This window comes from Mytilus trossulus, chromosome 1 (assembly GCF_036588685.1).
Source record: "Mytilus trossulus isolate FHL-02 chromosome 1, PNRI_Mtr1.1.1.hap1, whole genome shotgun sequence".
Taxonomy (NCBI): Eukaryota; Metazoa; Mollusca; class Bivalvia; order Mytilida; family Mytilidae; genus Mytilus; species Mytilus trossulus.
In genome coordinates, this window is record NC_086373.1 from 112,056,517 (window position 1) to 112,078,231 (window position 21,715).

Consider the following 21,715-nt stretch of genomic DNA (forward strand, 5'->3'; position numbering starts at 1 on the left):
AGACAATGTGTGACATTCTTGTCCTGCTTGTGTCTTTGTCATATTGTCTAATTTTAAAAACTTAGTACATTATGTGTTTTGTTGGAAACTTGACATTTGTTTTTCATTTAAAGCATTTTTCAAGAAGAAGAAAAATATTTAGATATTATTGATTTTAAGAAAGGTAGTCATATGTTAATTCACAATCGGTGCTCTTCGATTACATTAAGATTTGGAAATGCTCGATACTAAACAAATCGTTTTGTACAGCTGATAAAGTTGAGGATGGGAGTTATTTTTCAATCGAATGCTCACTTCATAATAATTTGAGGTGGAACTCTTTCACCATGTTTCTAGCACATGTAAGAACTTTAAAAAGTAAGATAAATAAGATAAATTTTGTTAACACAAGAAAATGATGATTACATTCAATTTTTTAGTTCTTTTGAATAATGGAGTACATGTCTTGATACTGACTGTTATTTGATATCCATGTGTTAGTTGGTTTTTTTTCTATTTTGTCTTGGCTCCGATTGTGACCGAGGCTTATAAGGCTATAAAGATAATTATATCATATTAGTATTGTAATGTTTTAATGTCATGAATGTTGACCCAATCATTAGACCGCCGCTTCGAAAAAGTGGGGGTAGACTGTTTTACCTCTGTCTGTCGTATCGTCTAACCGTCCATCCGTCAGTTCGTCCGTCCGTCCCATAAATATTTTCGTTCCATCTTTTTTCATGAACTACATTACAAGGATTTCTGAAAGGTTTATTGAAGTCGGCTGTGGCGTGTGATACTTTTTCAAATTCATTACTCATTACATGTGACAGCCAAGTTGAAAACTGTCGTCACATTTTTCTCAGGGACTACAAGAAATTATTTCTGAAATTTGATTTCAATATTTATATAAGTCAGTTATACTGTGTGATGCTTTTTCAGATTCACAACTCAAACACTTCCTGTCTACCGAAATGTTTGGGCGGAGGTGTCATCAGTAGCTCGTACCACCAATGGTTGTTCTTGATTTATATGCTCTTTAAGATCCTTTAATTTGGAAAATGACATATTCTTTTCTGTTTTATTCTATATACAGATTTTGAATTGAGTATATATAGAAAGTATTCGAACTACCTTAGCCTCATGTTATATATACGGGATTATTTCTTAAAATATGTTATTACATATCTAAACGTAATAATACAGACAGACACATTTTATTTTCCCCTGATACCATCAGTGTCGGACTTATGGGTTGTCGGAGTTTTGGGCTTACGGAGCAATGGGTTGTCGGACTATTGGGTTGTCGGACTAATGGGTTGTCGGACCAATGGGCTGTCGGACTAATGGGCTGTCGGAATAATGGCGTGTAACCGTAATTTTGGTTTCTTTTGGACAGTTGTCTCATTCGCAATCATACCACATCTTCTCTTTTATATTTATATATTACTTGCAACTGCCACATGCACATGTTCTAGACTCGTGTCGCTGAAAGAGGTCTCCTTTCAAGTTTGAAAATAGGTGGAAAAAAGCCACACTCACTTATAAGATATATACATGCTCTCAGTCTGACTGTTGCATTTTGAACAAACGAGTGAAAGTCCAGCGCCATGTAGAACAAAATAGTTTCAACATTCATTTATCATTATCATGATCTTGACCTGCATGGATATATGCATTTAACTTGCAACTGTACGGTTAAACAAACCGGTTATTGATGGCTGCACAAAAATCTTTAACCTCAGACAAAACATGAAATTAACTGTTCAGGAAAAACGAAGTCCATCTAGTAGTAAAATACGGAAAAATGAAAATAAATATATGCAAAATTTTCCCCTGGATACTGTGTTTTGGACATAAAGAAGCCAATGTCCCAATTTCCCGAAATTCCATTATGTTTGACAACGATTTTGATGTAAAACAAAACTTTAACCACAGACTGAACCTAAATGCTGAATTAGTCGGCGTGAATGCTGACGACGGAACCTTTATTTTTTACCAATTAATTAAATGAAATTGCGCCATATTTACCTGTAAATATTTTTTTACCTATAGCAAAAGAAAAGCAAATGGTATGTTGTCAGAGCTACCTTAAAAAAATAATAAATCCAGAGCTCTTCAAAATTGAAGAAGAAAACTAAGAAAAGAAAGATCAGTAAATGTATATAGAGAGAAGAAAACTTCACCGGCTCAACTTAAATTCCAGCCGAATTTCACTGAATAGTGGATGCTATTGGTGTTGTTACAAACAAAGATGATGACTTTGTATTGTGTAACGATCCAGAAAGCGGGATCATTTTATTAGGATGCAAAGCTAATTTAAAATTTAAAATTTCTGTGTACAATTTCAGAGGAAGTTTTTGCTGGTATCTATAAAATTTGTCCAAAATATTTCAAACAACTTTATACTATACATGCATGGCTTCAAGATAGGACATTATATATGTGTCTATTCTCAACTACACATACCAGCCTTTAGTTCAATGATGTACAGAGACATTTTAAGGTGTAACTGTGTATATTTATACAAGTGAACGTTTTAATTCAGCATACTTTTTGTTATTAAAATGACTTTAACTCCGCCAGTCGGTAAACTGCCGATCCCGAGCCCGGATAAAGAAGGAGGGAAGTCAATCATTTAGTTATTTTATATAAATAAAAAAAAATTGGCGCAATTAGATGATTATTTTATTGGCGCAAATGATACATATAGTTTTGAAAATTAAGTGGCGCCAAAGAAGTATTGGCGCAATTAAGTTGTGGCGCAAATGAGTTACTTTTTGGCACAAATAGATATCGCCCGAAATAATAGCTTAAACCCTTTCAAACTATTCTATTAATCTCTCCATGCCATATGGCATAGGTTATGATTAGCCCTCGGGGAAAAACAGTCAAATGAATGGATAATTATTACAAGTACGTGTATTCCCGACAAACAATGACAATTACCAAATTCGTTCATTACGTGTAAATGAATGCATTTTGTAAAAACATTAAATCTGTATTTATATAACTGTACAAATCACCCATGCAGAAACATATATACACATGGAAAAAAGTATTGCAACACCTTAATTTTTGAAAACATGAAAAATTAGTCTCTTATTTTGGATGGAATATGATAAAATATTTGTAAAATAATATTGAAACGTAGTTAATGATAACATTGGCTTTAAATCGAACAAAAAATGTATGAAAAAAAAGGTTTTTTCGAACTAAAATTTTTATAACAAAATGAAGTGTTTTTTGTACAAAAAAATGCATTTTACAAGTTTTACTGTAGACGAACTTTACAATGTCAGACATTTCAAAATTAATCTTTAAAAGATTGTTCACATCATGGTTGGTCGTTATACGCCAAAGAATTAGTACTTTGAGCGCAGCTTCCATTCAATACGACGAAAGCAAGCGATCCATGGTAAAAAAGACATTTAAAGGGCACATATTTATCTTTCGTCTAACAGCACGTATACACCGCAGTTATCGTGAATTATATAAACATATAAAAAAAAAAAATAACATTATTTTTTTAAGACAAAACAGAGAAAAGAACTGATAAGTGCGGGTATTCCATGCGCCTTGCCTCCTTTATGTTACGATATTTTAGAAATTAATTATTCTTCTATCTATTATAACACGTGAAAACTACACCGGTGAGTTCCATATATGTCTTCAACTTACAGCTGGTCCTGAAAATGCATGAAATATTTGCCACTGGACTTTTAACAACCAACAATCAATCACACTACAACTTAAAGTAGTGAAATACAAAATGAATATTATAATGATACAATTAGCAAAATAAATAGAATACAAATACACACTACTTTATTTAACTGACATAATTTAAAGGAATACTCTGTAAACTATATAAGTAGAGAAGCGAAAAGTTTCTTTTGAATACTTAACAAACTTCCGAACAGTTCATGTTTTTTTGCTCAATTTAAAATCTTGAAAACATAAGCATGTATATTAAAAGCTGACGATCAGACATCACTAATACGTGTATACACAAATTCATTAATTCTTTATTAACGTTTAGCCCTACGGCACCTTTCTATTAAGAATGATGATGAGAGTAATTGTAATATATAATAGGCATGTACTTTCTTACGTTACGGATCATTGATTTTGTTACCTGTTGACCCGGTTGATTACTAGCACGTGCCATCGAACTCAACCATTTTAACTAAAATAGATTTTGTTTAAGTTAACGCCATATGTATATTAAGTACAGTATACCTATCATATGGATTAGAAAATGCATATTATACGGTGATACGTTAACACTGTCCCGACAGAGACTGAATGAATGCAGTATGATGATCAGGTTTCGGGATCCGAGAAGTCTTTTTTCGAATTTCCGGATGTCGGGAATATTTTTTTCCAACTTAAGGAGGTAGACCTAGGTTAAGGGAAATAACTCTTAAAATCATCAGGACGTTTGTGTCAACCATTTTCATAAATATATTCTAAGCTTCAAGGTTACATAGATTATTTCCAATCTGTTTCAGGTAAATGCTTAAAATACATTGATGAAACTTGACTGTTACAAACGTATAACTGACTTAAAGAGTTGTCTCCCTGAACCAAGATCTACCCCCTTAAATAGAGTAAATCTCACTAAATTAATACACATGCAAACAAAAAGCAACAGCTTCAACGGTTAACTAGGACATATATCAACAGAAAACGAATTAAAGCAAATGTCATACATAAAACCAAAATATGCATGTGTTAATTTGCCTCCGGTGCATTTCTGTGGATCCTTAACTTTTTTAGGTTACGTTTAGGATTTTCCGTTACTAATCTTCAAATACGAAAAACATTTTCACCGGTGTTCACAACATTTTAAGGTTTATGGCATACATTCTGGTGTGTATACAATTAACATACGTCCTTGCATTTAATTACCAATATACATTTATATAAACTAACATTTATTAAAAAAATAAACAACATATATAGACGAATAATTTATTAGTTCCTCGACAAAACAAGAAAAGAAATAAAGAATCAACAGAAGATTTAATTTTTCTTTGTAATTAATCAAAATAATACTTCAAACAAATCCTAATATAAAAAAAAAACATATATACAAATTAATCTAAAATGCATTATCGAGTAGAAGGGGCGCAACTCGTGTTATCAAACCGGTATACTAAACGGATCTAAACAGGGTCTGAACATGTTGAACGTAATTTTGTATCAATGGTCTGTTTTGGTCTGACACGGTCTTAACGGGTCTAAACAACCCGCTAGACGATTCAGTCTTTTCCGTCTTGATACGCCTTAACGAACTGATTTACCTGATGAGGCTATCGATCTGAACGGCGACTAAACGATCTGAAATATCTGGACGAATTTCTCTAGCGGTAAATCCAGTCAATCAAGATGTGATCAGACCAAAATGGCCGTTTCAGACTGAAATCGGGCTTCTAGTGCATTAACATGAAGCCTTGGCTCACAACGAACAGCAAAGGGCCCGGAAATGACAAGTGTAAAATCATTCGAACGAGAAAACCAGGTCTTATCTATATAAAAGATTAGAAACCACAAACACTTATGAACAACATCAACAAACGACAACCATTGAGCAACAAATCCATAAGTTCAATGACATAGTATTGAAATAAGTATATGAAGTCAACATCAGCAATATAACATGATATTTGCCATGGAAAGTTTCTCTTTATGTAAAAATGAGAATATGTGGTATAAGTGTCAATAAGACAACCATCCCCCAGAAACCAAATAAGATAACAATTTAAATCAGAAAACAAATGCATGTCTTTTGTTCAAAACAATTAAACAAATATGACAGACAGACAGCAAACAATGGCAACCTCTGTGTAACAGGCTCTTGACTTGGGACATGACAGACGGCAAACAATGGCAACCTTTGTGTAACATGCTCTTGACTTGGGACATGACAGACAGCAATCAATGACAACCTCTGTGTAACAGGCTCTTGACTAGGGACATGACAGACAGCAAACAATGGCAACCTCTGTGTAACAGGCTCTTGACTAGGGACATGACAGACAGCAAACAATGACAACCTCTGTGTAACAGGCTCTTGACTAGGGACATGACAGACAGCAAACAATGGCAACCTCTGTGTAACAGGCTCTTGACTTGGGACATGACAGACATCAATAAATGGCAACCTCTGTGTAACAGGCTCTTGACTAGGGACATGACAGACAGCAAACAATGACAACCTCTGTGTAACAGGCTCTTGACTTGGTACATGACAGACAGCAAACAATGACAACCCCTGTGTAACAGGCTCTTGACTAGGGACATGACAGACAGCAAACAATGGCAACCTCTGTGTAACAGGCTCTTGACTAGGGACATGACAGACAGCAAACAATGACAACCTCTGTGTAACAGGCTCTTGACTAGGGACTGGACAGACAGCAAACAATGGCAACCTCTGTGTAACAGGCTCTTGACTTGGGACATGACAGACAGCAAACAATGACAACCTCTGTGTAACAGGCTCTTGACTTGGGACATGACAGACAGCAAACAATGACAACCTCTGTGTAACAGGCTCTTGACTTGGGACATGACAGACAGCAAACAATGGCAACCTCTGTGTAACAGGCTCTTGACTTGGGACATGACAGACAGCAAACAATGGCAACCTCTGTGTAACAGGCTCTTGACTTGGGACATGACAGACAGCAAACAATGGCAACCTCTGTGTAACAGGCTCTTGACTAGGGACATGACAGACAGCAAACAATGACCTCTGTGTAACAGGCTCTTGACTAGGGCATGACAGATAGCAAACAATGACAACCCCTGTGTTACAGGCTCTTGACTTGGGACATGACAGACAGCAAACAATGGCAACCTCTGTGTAACAGGCTCTTGACTTGGGACATGACAGACTGCAAACAATGACAATCTCTGTGTTACAGGCTCTTGACTAGGGACATGACAGACAGCAAACAATGGCAACCTCTGTGTAACAGGCTCTTGACTTGGGACATGACAGACAGCAAACAATGACAATCTCTGTGCTACAGGCTCTTGACTAGGGACATGACAGACAGCAAACAATGGCAACCTCTGTGTAACAGGCTCTTGACTTGGGACATGACAGACATCAATTAATGGCAACCTCTGTGTAACAGGCTCTTGACTTGGGACATGACAGACAGCAAACAATGGCAACCTCTGTGTAACAGGCTCTTGACTTGGGACATGACAGACAGCAAACAATGACAACCTCTGTGTAACAGGCTCTTGACTTGGGACATGACAGACAGCAAACAATGGCAACCTCTGTGTAACAGGCTCTTGACTAGGGACATGACAGACAGCAAACAATGGCAACCTCTGTGTAACAGGCTCTTGACTTGGGACATGACAGACATCAATTAATGGCAACCTCTGTGTAACAGGCTCTTGACTAGGGACATGACAGACAGCAAACAATGACAACCTCTGTGTAACAGGCTCTTGACTTGGTACATGACAGACAGCAAACAATGACAACCCCTGTGTGACAGGCTCTTGACTAGGGACATGATAGACAGCAAACAATGGCAACCTCTGTGTAACAGGCTCTTGACTTGGGACATGACAGACAGCAATCAATGACAACCTCTGTGTAACAGGCTCTTGACTTGGGACATGACAGACAGCAAACAATGGCAACCTCTGTGTAACAGGCTCTTGACTAGGGACATGACAGACAGCAAACAATGACAACCTCTGTGTAACAGGCTCTTGACTAGGGACATGACAGACAGCAAACAATGGCAACCTCTGTGTAACAGGCTCTTGACTTGGGACATGACAGACAGCAATCAATGACAACCTCTGTGTAACAGGCTCTTGACTTGGGACATGACAGACAGCAAACAATGGCAACCTCTGTGTAACAGGCTCTTGACTTGGGACATGACAGACAGCAAACAATGACAACCTCTGTGTAACAGGCTCTTGACTTGGGACATGACAGACAGCAAACAATGACAACCTCTGTGTAACAGGCTCTTGACTTGGGACATGACAGACAGCAAACAATGGCAACCTCTGTGTAACAGGCTCTTGACTTGGGACATGACAGACAGCAAACAATGGCAACCTCTGTGTAACAGGCTCTTGACTTGGGACATGACAGACAGCAAACAATGGCAACCTCTGTGTAACAGGCTCTTGACTAGGGACATGACAGACAGCAAACAATGACCTCTGTGTAACAGGCTCTTGACTAGGGCATGACAGATAGCAAACAATGACAACCCCTGTGTTACAGGCTCTTGACTTGGGACATGACAGACAGCAAACAATGGCAACCTCTGTGTAACAGGCTCTTGACTTGGGACATGACAGACAGCAAACAATGACAATCTCTGTGTTACAGGCTCTTGACTAGGGACATGACAGACAGCAAACAATGGCAACCTCTGTGTAACAGGCTCTTGACTTGGGACATGACAGACAGCAAACAATGACAATCTCTGTGCTACAGGCTCTTGACTAGGGACATGACAGACAGCAAACAATGGCAACCTCTGTGTAACAGGCTCTTGACTTGGGACATGACAGACATCAATTAATGGCAACCTCTGTGTAACAGGCTCTTGACTTGGGACATGACAGACAGCAAACAATGGCAACCTCTGTGTAACAGGCTCTTGACTTGGGACATGACAGACAGCAAACAATGACAACCTCTGTGTAACAGGCTCTTGACTTGGGACATGACAGACAGCAAACAATGGCAACCTCTGTGTAACAGGCTCTTGACTAGGGACATGACAGACAGCAAACAATGGCAACCTCTGTGTAACAGGCTCTTGACTTGGGACATGACAGACATCAATTAATGGCAACCTCTGTGTAACAGGCTCTTGACTAGGGACATGACAGACAGCAAACAATGACAACCTCTGTGTAACAGGCTCTTGACTTGGTACATGACAGACAGCAAACAATGACAACCCCTGTGTGACAGGCTCTTGACTAGGGACATGACAGACAGCAAACAATGGCAACCTCTGTGTAACAGGCTCTTGACTTGGGACATGACAGACAGCAATCAATGACAACCTCTGTGTAACAGGCTCTTCACTTGGGACATGACAGACAGCAAACAATGGCAACCTCTGTGTAACAGGCTCTTGACTAGGGACATGACAGACAGCAAACAATGACAACCTCTGTGTAACAGGCTCTTGACTAGGGACATGACAGACAGCAAACAATGGCAACCTCTGTGTAACAGGCTCTTGACTTGGGACATGACAGACAGCAATCAATGACAACCTCTGTGTAACAGGCTCTTGACTTGGGACATGACAGACAGCAAACAATGGCAACCTCTGTGTAACAGGCTCTTGACTTGGGACATGACAGACAGCAAACAATGACAACCTCTGTGTAACAGGCTCTTGACTTGGGACATGACAGACAGCAAACAATGACAACCTCTGTGTAACAGGCTATTGACTTGGGACATAACAGGCTCTTGACTTGGGACATGACAGACAGCAAACAATGACAACCCCTGTGTAACAGGCTCTTGACTAGGGACATGACAGACAGCAAACAATGGCAACCTCTGTGTAACAGGCTCTTGACTTGGGACATGACAGACAGCAAACAATGACAATCTCTGTGTTACAGGCTCTTGACTAGGGACATGACAGACAGCAAACAATGGCAACCTCTGTGTAACAGGCTCTTGACTTGGGACATGACAGACAGCAAACAATGACAACCTCTGTGTAACAGGCTCTTGACTAGGGACATGACAGACAGCAAACAATGGCAACCTCTGTGTAACAGGCTCTTGACTTGGGACATGACAGACAGCAAACAATGGCAACCTCTGTGTAACAGGCTCTTGACTTGGGACATGACAGACAGCAAACAATGACAACCTCTGTGTAACAGGCTCTTGACTAGGGACATGACAGACAGCAAACAATGGCAACCTCTGTGTAACAGGCTCTTGACTTGGGACATGACAGACAGCAATCAATGACAACCTCTGTGTAACAGGCTCTTGACTTGGGACATGACAGACAGCAAACAATGGCAACCTCTGTGTAACAGGCTCTTGACTTGGGACATGACAGACAGCAAACAATGACAACCTCTGTGTAACAGGCTCTTGACTTGGGACATGACAGACAGCAAACAATGACAACCTCTGTGTAACAGGCTATTGACTTGGGACATAACAGGCTCTTGACTTGGGACATGACAGACAGCAAACAATGACAACCCCTGTGTAACAGGCTATTGACTTGGGACATAACAGGCTCTTGACTTGGGACATGACAGACAGCAAACAATGACAACCCCTGTGTAACAGGCTCTTGACTAGGGACATGACAGACAGCAAACAATGGCAACCTCTGTGTAACAGGCTCTTGACTAGGGACATGACAGACAGCAAACAATGACAACCCCTGTGTAACAGGCTCTTGACTAGGGACATGACAGACAGCAAACAATGACAACCCCTGTGTTACAGGCTCTTGACTTGGGACATGACAGACAGCAAACAATGGCAACCTCTGTGTAACAGGCTCTTGACTTGGGACATGACAGACAGCAAACAATGGCAACCTCTGTGTAACAGGCTCTTGACTTGGGACATGACAGACAGCAAACAATGGCAACCTCTGTGTAACAGGCTCTTGACTTGGGACATGACAGACAGCAAACAATGGCAACCTCCGTGTAACAGGCTCTTGACTAGGGACATGACAGACAGCAAACAATGACAATCTCTGTGTTACAGGCTCTTGACTAGGGACATGACAGACAGCAAACAATGGCAACCTCTGTGTAACAGGCTCTTGACTTGGGACATGACAGACAGCAAACAATGACAATCTCTGTGTTACAGGCTCTTGACTAGGGACATGACAGACAGCAAACAATGGCAACCTCTGTGTAACAGGCTCTTGACTTGGGACATGACAGACAGCAAACAATGACAACCTCTGTGTAACAGGCTCTTGACTAGGGACATGACAGACAGCAAACAATGGCAACCTCTGTGTAACAGGCTCTTGACTTGGGACATGACAGACAGCAAACAATGGCAACCTCTGTGTAACAGGCTCTTGACTTGGGACATGACAGACAGCAAACAATGACAACCTCTGTGTAACAGGCTCTTGACTAGGGACATGACAGACAGCAAACAATGGCAACCTCTGTGTAACAGGCTCTTGACTTGGGACATGACAGACAGCAATCAATGACAACCTCTGTGTAACAGGCTCTTGACTTGGGACATGACAGACAGCAAACAATGGCAACCTCTGTGTAACAGGCTCTTGACTTGTGACATGACAGACAGCAAACAATGACAACCTCTGTGTAACAGGCTCTTGACTTGGGACATGACAGACAGCAAACAATGACAACCTCTGTGTAACAGGCTATTGACTTGGGACATAACAGGCTCTTGACTTGGGACATGACAGACAGCAAACAATGACAACCCCTGTGTAACAGGCTCTTGACTAGGGACATGACAGACAGCAAACAATGGCAACCTCTGTGTAACAGGCTCTTGACTTGGGACATGACAGACAGCAAACAATGACAACCTCTGTGTAACAGGCTCTTGACTAGGGACATGACAGACAGCAAACAATGGCAACCTCTGTGTAACAGGCTCTTGACTTGGGACATGACAGACAGCAATCAATGACAACCTCTGTGTAACAGGCTCTTGACTTGGGACATGACAGACAGCAAACAATGGCAACCTCTGTGTAACAGGCTCTTGATTTGGGACATGACAGACAGCAAACAATGACAACCTCTGTGTAACAGGCTCTTGACTAGGGACATGACAGACAGCAAACAATGACAACCTCTGTGTAACAGGCTCTTGACTTGGGACATGACAGACAGCAATCAATGACAACCTCTGTGTAACAGGCTCTTGACTTGGGACATGACAGACAGCAAACAATGGCAACCTCTGTGTAACAGGCTCTTGACTTGGGACATGACAGACAGCAAACAATGACAACCTCTGTGTAACAGGCTCTTGACTTGGGACATGACAGACAGCAAACAATGACAACCTCTGTGTAACAGGCTACTGACTTGGGACATGACAGACAGCAAACAATGGCAACCTCTGTGTAACAGGCTCTTGACTTGGGACATGACACAGCAAACAATGGCAACCTCTGTGTAACAGGCTCTTGACTTGGGACATGACAGACAGCAAACAATGGCAACCTCTGTGTAACAGGCTCTTGACTTGGGACATGACACAGCAAACAATGGCAACCTCTGTGTAACAGGCTCTTGACTTGGGACATGACAGACAGCAAACAATGGCAACCTCTGTGTAACAGGCTCTTGACTAGGGACATGACAGACAGCAAACAATGACCTCTGTGTAACAGGCTCTTGACTAGGGACATGACAGACAGCAAACAATGACAACCCCTGTGTTACAGGCTCTTGACTTGGGACATGACAGACAGCAAACAATGGCAACCTCTGTGTAACAGGCTCTTGACTTGGGACATGACAGACAGCAAACAATGACAACCTCTGTGTAACAGGCTACTGACTTGGGACATGACAGACAGCAAACAATGGCAACCTCTGTGTAACAGGCTCTTGACTTGGGACATGACAGACAGCAAACAATGGCAACCTCTGTGTAACAGGCTCTTGACTTGGGACATGACAGACAGCAAACAATGGCAACCTCTGTGTAACAGGCTCTTGACTTGGGACATGACAGACAGCAAACAATGACAACCCCTGTGTAACAGGCTCTTGACTAGGGACATGACAGACAGCAAACAATGGCAACCTCAGTGTAACATTCAGCGTCCCCTATGAGAGTTATATCCCCTTGAAACAATTTCTTTCTTTTGCATTTTTCACATAAAGTATAAGAGATAGAATCGATTTGAAAACGGCAACATGTACATGAACAGATGGCAATGCTAATAAACATGTACACTCGTTTTGTTATTAACCCTTAATAAGGAGTTATTCCACTTGAAAAAATGTACATAATTTTAGAAAAACTGTATTTCGAGAACCAGAAGTCGTAGAAACTGGGGACCTTCACCAATAATCTTTAATTCATGTGACCTCTAATATACAATCAAGGTCAAAGGTCACTGAGTGCAAAAAAAAATTACGCTGCAATTTCAAGCTTACATATTAGTAAAACGATAAGACTTTGCTGCATACATATAGCATGTAAATTGTTCCTCTCGACGAGCTCTACATTTTATACAATAAGCCCAATAATGTCCGACCGTCTGTTCAAAAGTTACAACGGGATGATTCTTAAAAGTATAGTATTTTGTGTATATCTTTTTAAAGGTAACATATATCAACCTACTATCAACTGCAAAGATGATCAGTATTTCAAGACCTTCAATTTGAGGTTAATGTCAGGTCATGATGAAATTTCACCTTGACCTTCACAGTATACTATGACCTTGACCTTGTGATATTTGAAAGGTCAAGTGGTCCTGAGTTGAATGGTGGTAGTCCCATGTCTCCACGGCTTCCGGTTCTTAAGTTTGGTATTGCATCATATATTTGATGATTAATTGTGACCTTGGTGAACTTTGAAATTGTCCCATTTCTTTTTCTATAGTGTTGTCCTTTAACTGCAGATCATTTACCATTGAACAGATTTGAGATATCTATTGTCGTTTTAGAGATAATGCAGTTTGAAGTTTTTCGAGCGGCGGCAAGTATTTCTGAAACAACAACAGCTAACCACTTAAAATGTTTAAGAAATTGAAGAGATTGACATAGTTATATGTTTAACCAAATACCAAAAACATTCCATGGAAAAAAAACACCCAAAAATAAATTTGAAATTTTCATGTTTTGCATTGACTTTGTGAGTTTCATAACTTCTATTTATATAGTTGATATTGCATCATTTTTTGCACTTTGTCAAATGGGGTCATCTGATATATCAAATTGAAGGTCTCAATAAACTCTACTTAAAAATGAAAATTTTAAACCTCTTTTTCATCCCAGGTGGAAGGGTGGGGTCATTTAGTGCAAAAATTCAAATTTCTCAGATGGTAAGGTTGTCGCATATCAAATGAAAGAACATAAAGCGTACATTTCAAATTTCAAATTGACGTCCCCCAAAAATTGGTTGGATGGGGTCATTGAATGCAAAAACAATAATTTCTTTTACAATAGGGTTGTTGTATATCAAATGAAAGGTCATGATGTGTACATTTGAAATATCAAATTCCCAACCTCCAAAAATTGGTTGGATGGGGTTATTAAGTGCAAAATTTAAACTTTTTAGAACATGGCGTTGTTGCATATCAAATGAAAGCTCATCTACCATGTGTTACATATATCATACTTCCGATCTCAAAAATCTAGGCGGATGAGGTCATTAAGTGTAAAAAGCGAAAAGTTTCAGAAGGTATGCTTGTCGTATATCAAACGAAAGGTCGTACAAAGAACATAACGAAAACATCACTTTTACAGGAAAGACCTTTCAATTGTTTTACAAACAATTGAGATACTAGTATTGGGATAGTTTTTATGCAAGTCTTGATTTTCACATACCGTAATTAGTTTAACAATGCAACATGTATCGTAAGCATATAATTGATATTCGTATATGTGTGTGTGTGTGTGAAGTGAAGGTGACAACTGGCTAGTTTTTTAAGACAAATGAATAGGTCAAGACTAGCTGAATTGTACAAATAAATACCGTAGAAAGGCTTGTATATTTCTCACTGGTACATAGTCTGAATCTGAGTCCGTTCGCTTCCATTCACGTTTGCGCCCACTCATTTTCACCCCTTTCACTTTTACACCCTACATGTTCGCACCCGATCTTAATTGGTTTTGTGTTTAATAACTATGTAAGCAAGTGTTTTCTTATAAGTATAATTGTTGTCATTGTCTCAAAATAAAGTGAGACAGCAAAGTTTTTTTGTGTTGAATAAATCTTAATTATGTTTTGGATAAGGTATTGCTAAAAATAATAATAATCCTTTCTAAATAAAGTGGTATTTTGTCAACGTTTTATTTTGTGTTGAATAACTCTTAATCATGTTTTGGTTAGTGTATTGCTATAACTTGTTTCATTGACTTGTTTCAAAATGAAGTGAGATTCTGACTATGTTTGTTTCTGCGTGTTAAATAAATTTTATCATGTTTTGGTTATATTAGTGGATTGCTATATTTTGGTTTCTATGTTGTATTGTTTCGTTGTTTCAGATCAATGGGACCAAGCTGTTAAAAACAATTATCTTTTGTGTTTTTTCCTTTAAAATCTTCAATGTTTTACTCATACCAAGCTATAAATACATTCAGTATTTACACCAAAGCAATTTAAAACAACAACCATAATTTTCAAATTATTCATCTTGAATTTGAATTAAAATTGGGCGTGAATGAGTAGAGTGTGAATGTGCGAACGTGTAGGGTGCGAAAATGTATTGGGCACAAACAGACCTGATGCCACACAGTCTGAACCCCCTTCTCCCACAAAATATTAAGTAAATAATCTTTTTGTTACTGCTATCAAAGGTCTAATGAAACTCAGATAGTTTCAAATATTTGTCAAAGAATTCTAGTCAAACTGGCACCTAGTTAAATTTGCACCTGAACGTCGTAGGAAGGCGTCCCAGAAAAATAATAAAATAGCCTTGCCAGACGTCATAATTATTTGGACTAATACATGAGATATTGTGTATTTTTCTGCATTATTTTAACCAGTTGAGCATTTTACAGGAATGTTGGTTTAATGCTGTTTAAACTTTACTGAAAAACAAACACCTTAAATTTGCTAATTATTTGGCATGAAAGTTTGATTTATTGAAAGGGACTCATAGTTTTCCATTTTATTTTAATAATTGACTTGTTTTTACAATTACACAAATTGTCTAATTGTTAAAACAACAGCTTTGGTAAGGGCTTCGTTGTTTACCTTTATACACTACATATTCACTTTCGTTTCGTGGTTTACCAAAATACACAACAACATATTCACTATGTACTTGGTAACAGTAATTAATTAATTGAATAGAAAATATTATATCAAATATTATTGGATGCCGAATTGACGTCGAATAGGTGCCGATTTGACTAGATGCCAATTTAACCAGGTGCCGAGTTGACTTATACGTTTCAATTCCTCTGCGATCGTTTGCGGTATTTTCTTGAGAAAACCTATTTTCCATCATAAAAGAGAAGAAGAAACTGCTTTAAAATGATTCTGGAACGCTTCATGATTGTTAAAATAAGTTTAATTCACTCAAAAACAATTTTAAAACTTGCGATTAAACAGGAAGTTTCCAAAGCACGTGTAAAAGAAGAAATTAACCGGTGAGAGTGGAAATCCGTATATGACAGATATCCCTATAGTACGACTTTGAAAGTAAAACAGTTCAATCCTTTTGTAAAACAATCTTTAATATACCTATCACATTAATGTTTGAATGGTCTTAAGCTTATTCAAACCATATAAGTCGGTATGAAACACCAAAACGGAATGAACAATAACCGATTACGTTTTGTAGTTTACAAATTCTAAAACTGGTTCCCGTCAAACTACAACACTTTGTTCGAGTGTAGTGGAATACAAGCAAAAACCAGTGTAAACTGGGTCCTGGCTGGTTTAATACTACACAATGATGCATAATGATAACACAAGCAGATTCCAGTTTGTTTGGAAAATAGGAAATACGAAACCAAGCGCGGTAGGCAGAGCAATGTAATGAAGTTCAGGTCGGCAGTTATGGAACAATGACTGCGTCATTTTCCAAAAATCCTTCAGATGTATATAAATCTGCCACATCAAATCACGTTTTTACTTTTACTGAATTAATATACAGTTTTGCTTTAATCTTTTTTGTATTTAATCTTAATCAGTGGCAGGAAATAAAATACCAAAATTAAGCCACATTTTGAGATCTTGAAATTAATTGACTGTCCCTCTGGTATCATTCGCTCCTCTTTTATGATATATGTCTAATTTATATCCTCCTTGAAAAAAATAATAAGATGTGGTATAATTTCCAATGAGACAACTATCCACTAAAGTTCAAATGAAATGGATTAAAGCAATTGTAGGCAATCATACAGCCTTCAACAATAAGAAAAACTCATACCATTTAGTAAATTATAAAAAAAATTGACATGTAAAATATGAAACAATTCAATTGAGAAAACTAATGGCATAATCTACAACAAAACAATTTATGAAAAACAATTATGATAGAAATGACTAATTTATGTTTCATAAATGATATCGGATATGTTCCTTACGTCGTAACTACAATCCCCTTCCCTTTCATGAATGTGACCTACCGAATTAGACTATTTACCGGATTTGATATCACATAAGCAACACGACGGGTACCACACTGTTGAATACCACACTTAGAAGTTTAACATTAATTTTAAGGGTTATGGTGCCAACAGCTTAGGAACTAAGGACCAATAAGGGATCAAAAACAAGCATTTTTGTAGTTTCCGGGCAATAGATGTGTGTAAATGTATGGATCTTTTTGCCATTGTACCACAACATTTAATATCACAAAGGGAAGATTGAGATCGAGTTTTGGGGAAATTGCCCCAAATATGGAGGAGTTCAGGGTAAAACAAGGGCCAAAAACAAGCATTTTTCTAATTTCCAGACAATATTTGTGTTTAAGTGTGTGGATCTCTCTAAAATTATACTACAAGGTTCAATACAACAAAGGAAAGGCTGGGATTGAGTTTGGGGATAATTGCACCCAGGGGGATTCAATAAGTAGGAGGGGGTAACATTTTCTTTTAAGGAGTTCATGCTTTTCTAACTTTTTCGAATTTCATTTTTTTGAAATAGTTTCAAGAAGAAACAATAGAAGTTATGCACAATATATTTGTAGGATCCTTGACCACATTTATTGTGTGTCAGAAACATATATTATGTCAAAAAATTGATCACAATCGAAATTCAGACAGTATCAAGCTTGGATAGCGAGTCAAACTACCCAAACTTTTCAAGGTTCGACATCAGCGGTGGTATCCAGCTGCGATCAGCGAAGCAATTTATTACATTTTTAAACATATATAATATGTATATTTTGCACTGTAATTCTTATTTATATCAATCTGAAAACCTTTGTATGATTGATCCAGTGTTGATCTGTTTCTAGAAGTCCAAATATAAAATAATACATGTACATGCATCTATTTCTGATAAACTTACAAGTTGTAAAATTATTTATTTAACAGATGATGTGTATATATTTTTATTAACTCAAATTAACCTCATTCCAAAAATTTATATTGTCAACATGTCAGTATTCCAGGCTTTTTTGTCCATATAATCAATTTTTTCTTATGCTATTCAATAAATAGTTTAATTTTATTCCTTAAGTTTGTTAGTCTAAACAATAAGACATGGTTGGTTAAAGTATAATCTCAAAACTAACAAAATGAAACATACAACTAACAGTACTGAATGAAAGTATATGATAAACTGTCAGCAACATATCAAACACAATAAAACATCATAAAGTATACTAAAATAATAATATGGGGAAATTGTCAGCAATCCAACAACACATAAACATATCTAGAAGAGAACTAAAATGACTGAGTAGTCAACATCAATAACACATAAAACACCGTAAAAAATTCGTAAAACATACTTAATAGGAAATGCAGGCAATTGTCAGCAATTCAAAAACCCATTAGCTCAAAATATCTCTAGATCAATCATCAATACTAAATTACTTCAGAGTCAACAACTTAATTACACACATGGCAACAAAACAAGTCAAAAAAAAAAGAAAGAAGGAAGCAAGGGGATTATCTAAATCGTTCAATAACACAGTATTGCAATGACTGTATAATGTCAACATCAGCAAGACAAAACGATATTTGCCATTGAAAGTTTCTCTCTATGTAAAAAAGAAGAGTGAATATGTGATATTATTATCAATGAGGTCAAGCTGATTACCATACTTGACATCATTCTGTTAAGAAGTTCCCAACAACTTTAGATTTTAAAGACCTGACCAAATATAAAGTCATTCTGTACAATGTTACAAACATTTTATATTTGTTTTTCATTCACCATACTAGATATAGGAAGATGGGGTATGAGTGCAAATGAAACAAATCTCCATCCAATCCAATTATACTAGTCTTGAAATATTAGCAAACAGTAAAGAATGAACTTTGAGATGTACAGACAATGGTAAAACTGAATGCCCTCTCCGCCACAGCAGGGATATAACAAAAAACTAGACATTATAATTGATGTGATCTCTCACACCCGCTTTTTTAGTCGGTACTTCTTGAGTGAGGTATAATGCAACAGAATGTCTAGCTTTATAATTGAGGTGCCCTAACTAGTTTTGTAGACTACACTGCTAGAGAGTGGGGTTTGGTTAAATTGAAGTCAGGCATTGTGTATTTTGAAACAAAAAGTCTAGTATTATATTCAAATGGAGATGCTATCTAACACAAGCTTGTGCAAAATTCAAATCAACATAGGATATGGTGATTGCTATATATCCCACACTTCTAGAGGGTGGGGAACACAGAAACAAAAAAGTATGGCATTATAACTTAGCTGCCCTTTTACACAAGATTAAGGATATTCCACTCATTAACAAATACTTTTTTGTGAGGAAATATTAGAGCGTGATTGATTGATTAATTGAAAGTTGGTGTATAACAAAGCATTAACAATGTGAAAGACCAGAATACAAGAATCATAAAAGAACAATAACACAATAGCATGGTGTTTTTAAGTACAGAGCCAGGTCATATGTATCAAAGAAACACAAAGACAAATTGAACACTGTAATAGCTCAATAATATTAAAGTCTTGCTACAAATTCTGAAATCTGTTACATTTTAAATAGTAAAATGAAAATTGTTTTAAACATTTTGTAATTTCCATGATGTGCAAGTATTGGAAAAGAAATGGGGAAAAGTAACTTTTATAACAAAGCTGTAATTAAAAAATATGCATTTATTGTCATGTAGTTTTAATTTGTGAAAGTTTGGAAATGATTTGAGATGATGATAAAAAATCTGTAGTTTTGTTATAAATGTCCTGTAGTTCATACTTTGGTTCTTCATCAATGGCCTGAAATTAAATTAAAAAAATTCCTTAAATTTATTAACAGATCATTAGAAGCATAAGGAGAAAAACAACGACAAAAACATTTTAAGATAAATATAAGTTTGTCACAGTAATGTTACATCTGAAGCATTAGACTAAAAGGGTTTTTACCAGAGGTATCAACCTTTTGGGACTTACCATTTGTTAATATGAGATATCATGTGACTGTAGTCCTCTTAATCCAGATATTCTAATAACAAACAATAATTCTAATGTTTTTTTTACCTATAATTTACTATCAGTGAGTTTCTAATTATAGATTATTGTTGATCATCTCAACGAGATTGATTTTCTCGCTTGAACCGGGACGGCGAAAGCCAGAAAGGCAATCGAGTTGAGATGACCAATGATAATCTGTTTATGGCTATTTTACATATGACGACGTTGTCAATTTCATGTCAATTTCGTTAGCAACACCACGTGCCTGCTTAGTTTCTAGCGATAATTTTCCATCTCAAGCAAGTAGCATGATATGAAAAATTATCACAAAAAAAAGATCAAAGGAAATATGCACAAAATAGCGATAATATCAGTGTTATTAAATTCTATTTAATATCGGTGTTATTAAATTCTATTGTAGAAAGGTGTATGCTACAGAGATTTTAGATAGTTTACCTTTTATTCAATACTTCTGGTACTAATTATTAAACTGCAGTCAACAAGATCAAAACAATTGGTAGATATTAACTCTTTTTATAATTTTGTACTGTTCCAGAGGACTGTTAGTTATAAAACGCTCTCCCTAGTTTTTGGTTTGAATCTGGTGCCTTAATCTTCAGTTTCTTATGATGAAGTATTTTTCAGCAGTTCTTTATGGACCATGACATGCAGTGTCTGCCTTTCTTTGATGTATTTGCCCTTTAGAATCAACTTACATATTTTAGCGTTTTCCTCTATTTATTTCTCCAGGCCATTGCATTTAGTATCTGCCTTTCTTCGAAAAAGTGTTTATTTGTCCCTTTAGAATCATCTTTCATATTTCCTACTATTACTTACACTTTTTCCAATAACAACAACGTAAGGGTATCCTAATCTGTTTGCCTGGGACAACCTGTTACCAACAGTAAATTTAGTCCTGTCATCAATGACCACTTCCCCGCGGAGGTTTGGTACAGCCACTATTTCATCATACAGTTTATTAGATAGCTCCATGAATTTATCTTCCATATAACCTTTCTACAACAAAGAACATTTAGAATTAACAGCATCCATAGTGACAATCTAAATTACCCATTTCTGTGTATTACTATATTTTCTTGGGTTCTAAACTTAGATGGATTGAGGAGTTTTTTTATGGATAATTTGGATTTCATGGTTTTGCCAAAGTCTGAATACCAGTCTATAAAAAATCAAATCTGTTGTTAACCTCCATGAAAACTGGTTTTATACCAACAATAAGAAATCCACAGTGTCTAGGGTCTTCATTTATAGAATAAAATTTTAAGCCTACCCTATAAAAAGTAAAAACACAAAAATACTGAACTCCGAGGAAAATTCAAAAAGGAAAGTCCAAAATCAAAAGGCAAAATCAAAAGTCCAAACACATCAAACGAATGGATAACAACTGTCATATTCCTG

The 21,715-nt window shown here is 37.1% G+C and overlaps 1 protein-coding gene across 8 annotated transcripts in view; it reads right to left on the reverse strand.

Moving 5' to 3' along the window:
- Positions 1-21,715, reverse strand: part of LOC134697966 (probable proline--tRNA ligase, mitochondrial) — a 105,469-nt gene that overhangs the window by 42,390 nt on the left and 41,364 nt on the right. For 6 of the 8 annotated variants that reach the window (XM_063560288.1, XM_063560267.1, XM_063560272.1 and 3 more), the window contains exons 13-14: positions 21,134-21,313; positions 19,965-20,101 (exon numbers count right to left, since the gene is read on the reverse strand). The exons of the other annotated variants lie outside the window; for them this stretch is intronic. In XM_063560288.1, coding sequence (XP_063416358.1) covers positions 19,991-20,101; positions 21,134-21,313 — 291 coding nt within the window. In that variant the 3' untranslated portion in view covers positions 19,965-19,990. Of the gene's footprint in view, positions 1-19,964; positions 20,102-21,133; positions 21,314-21,715 lie in introns of those variants that run through there. 8 annotated transcript variants of the gene reach the window in all.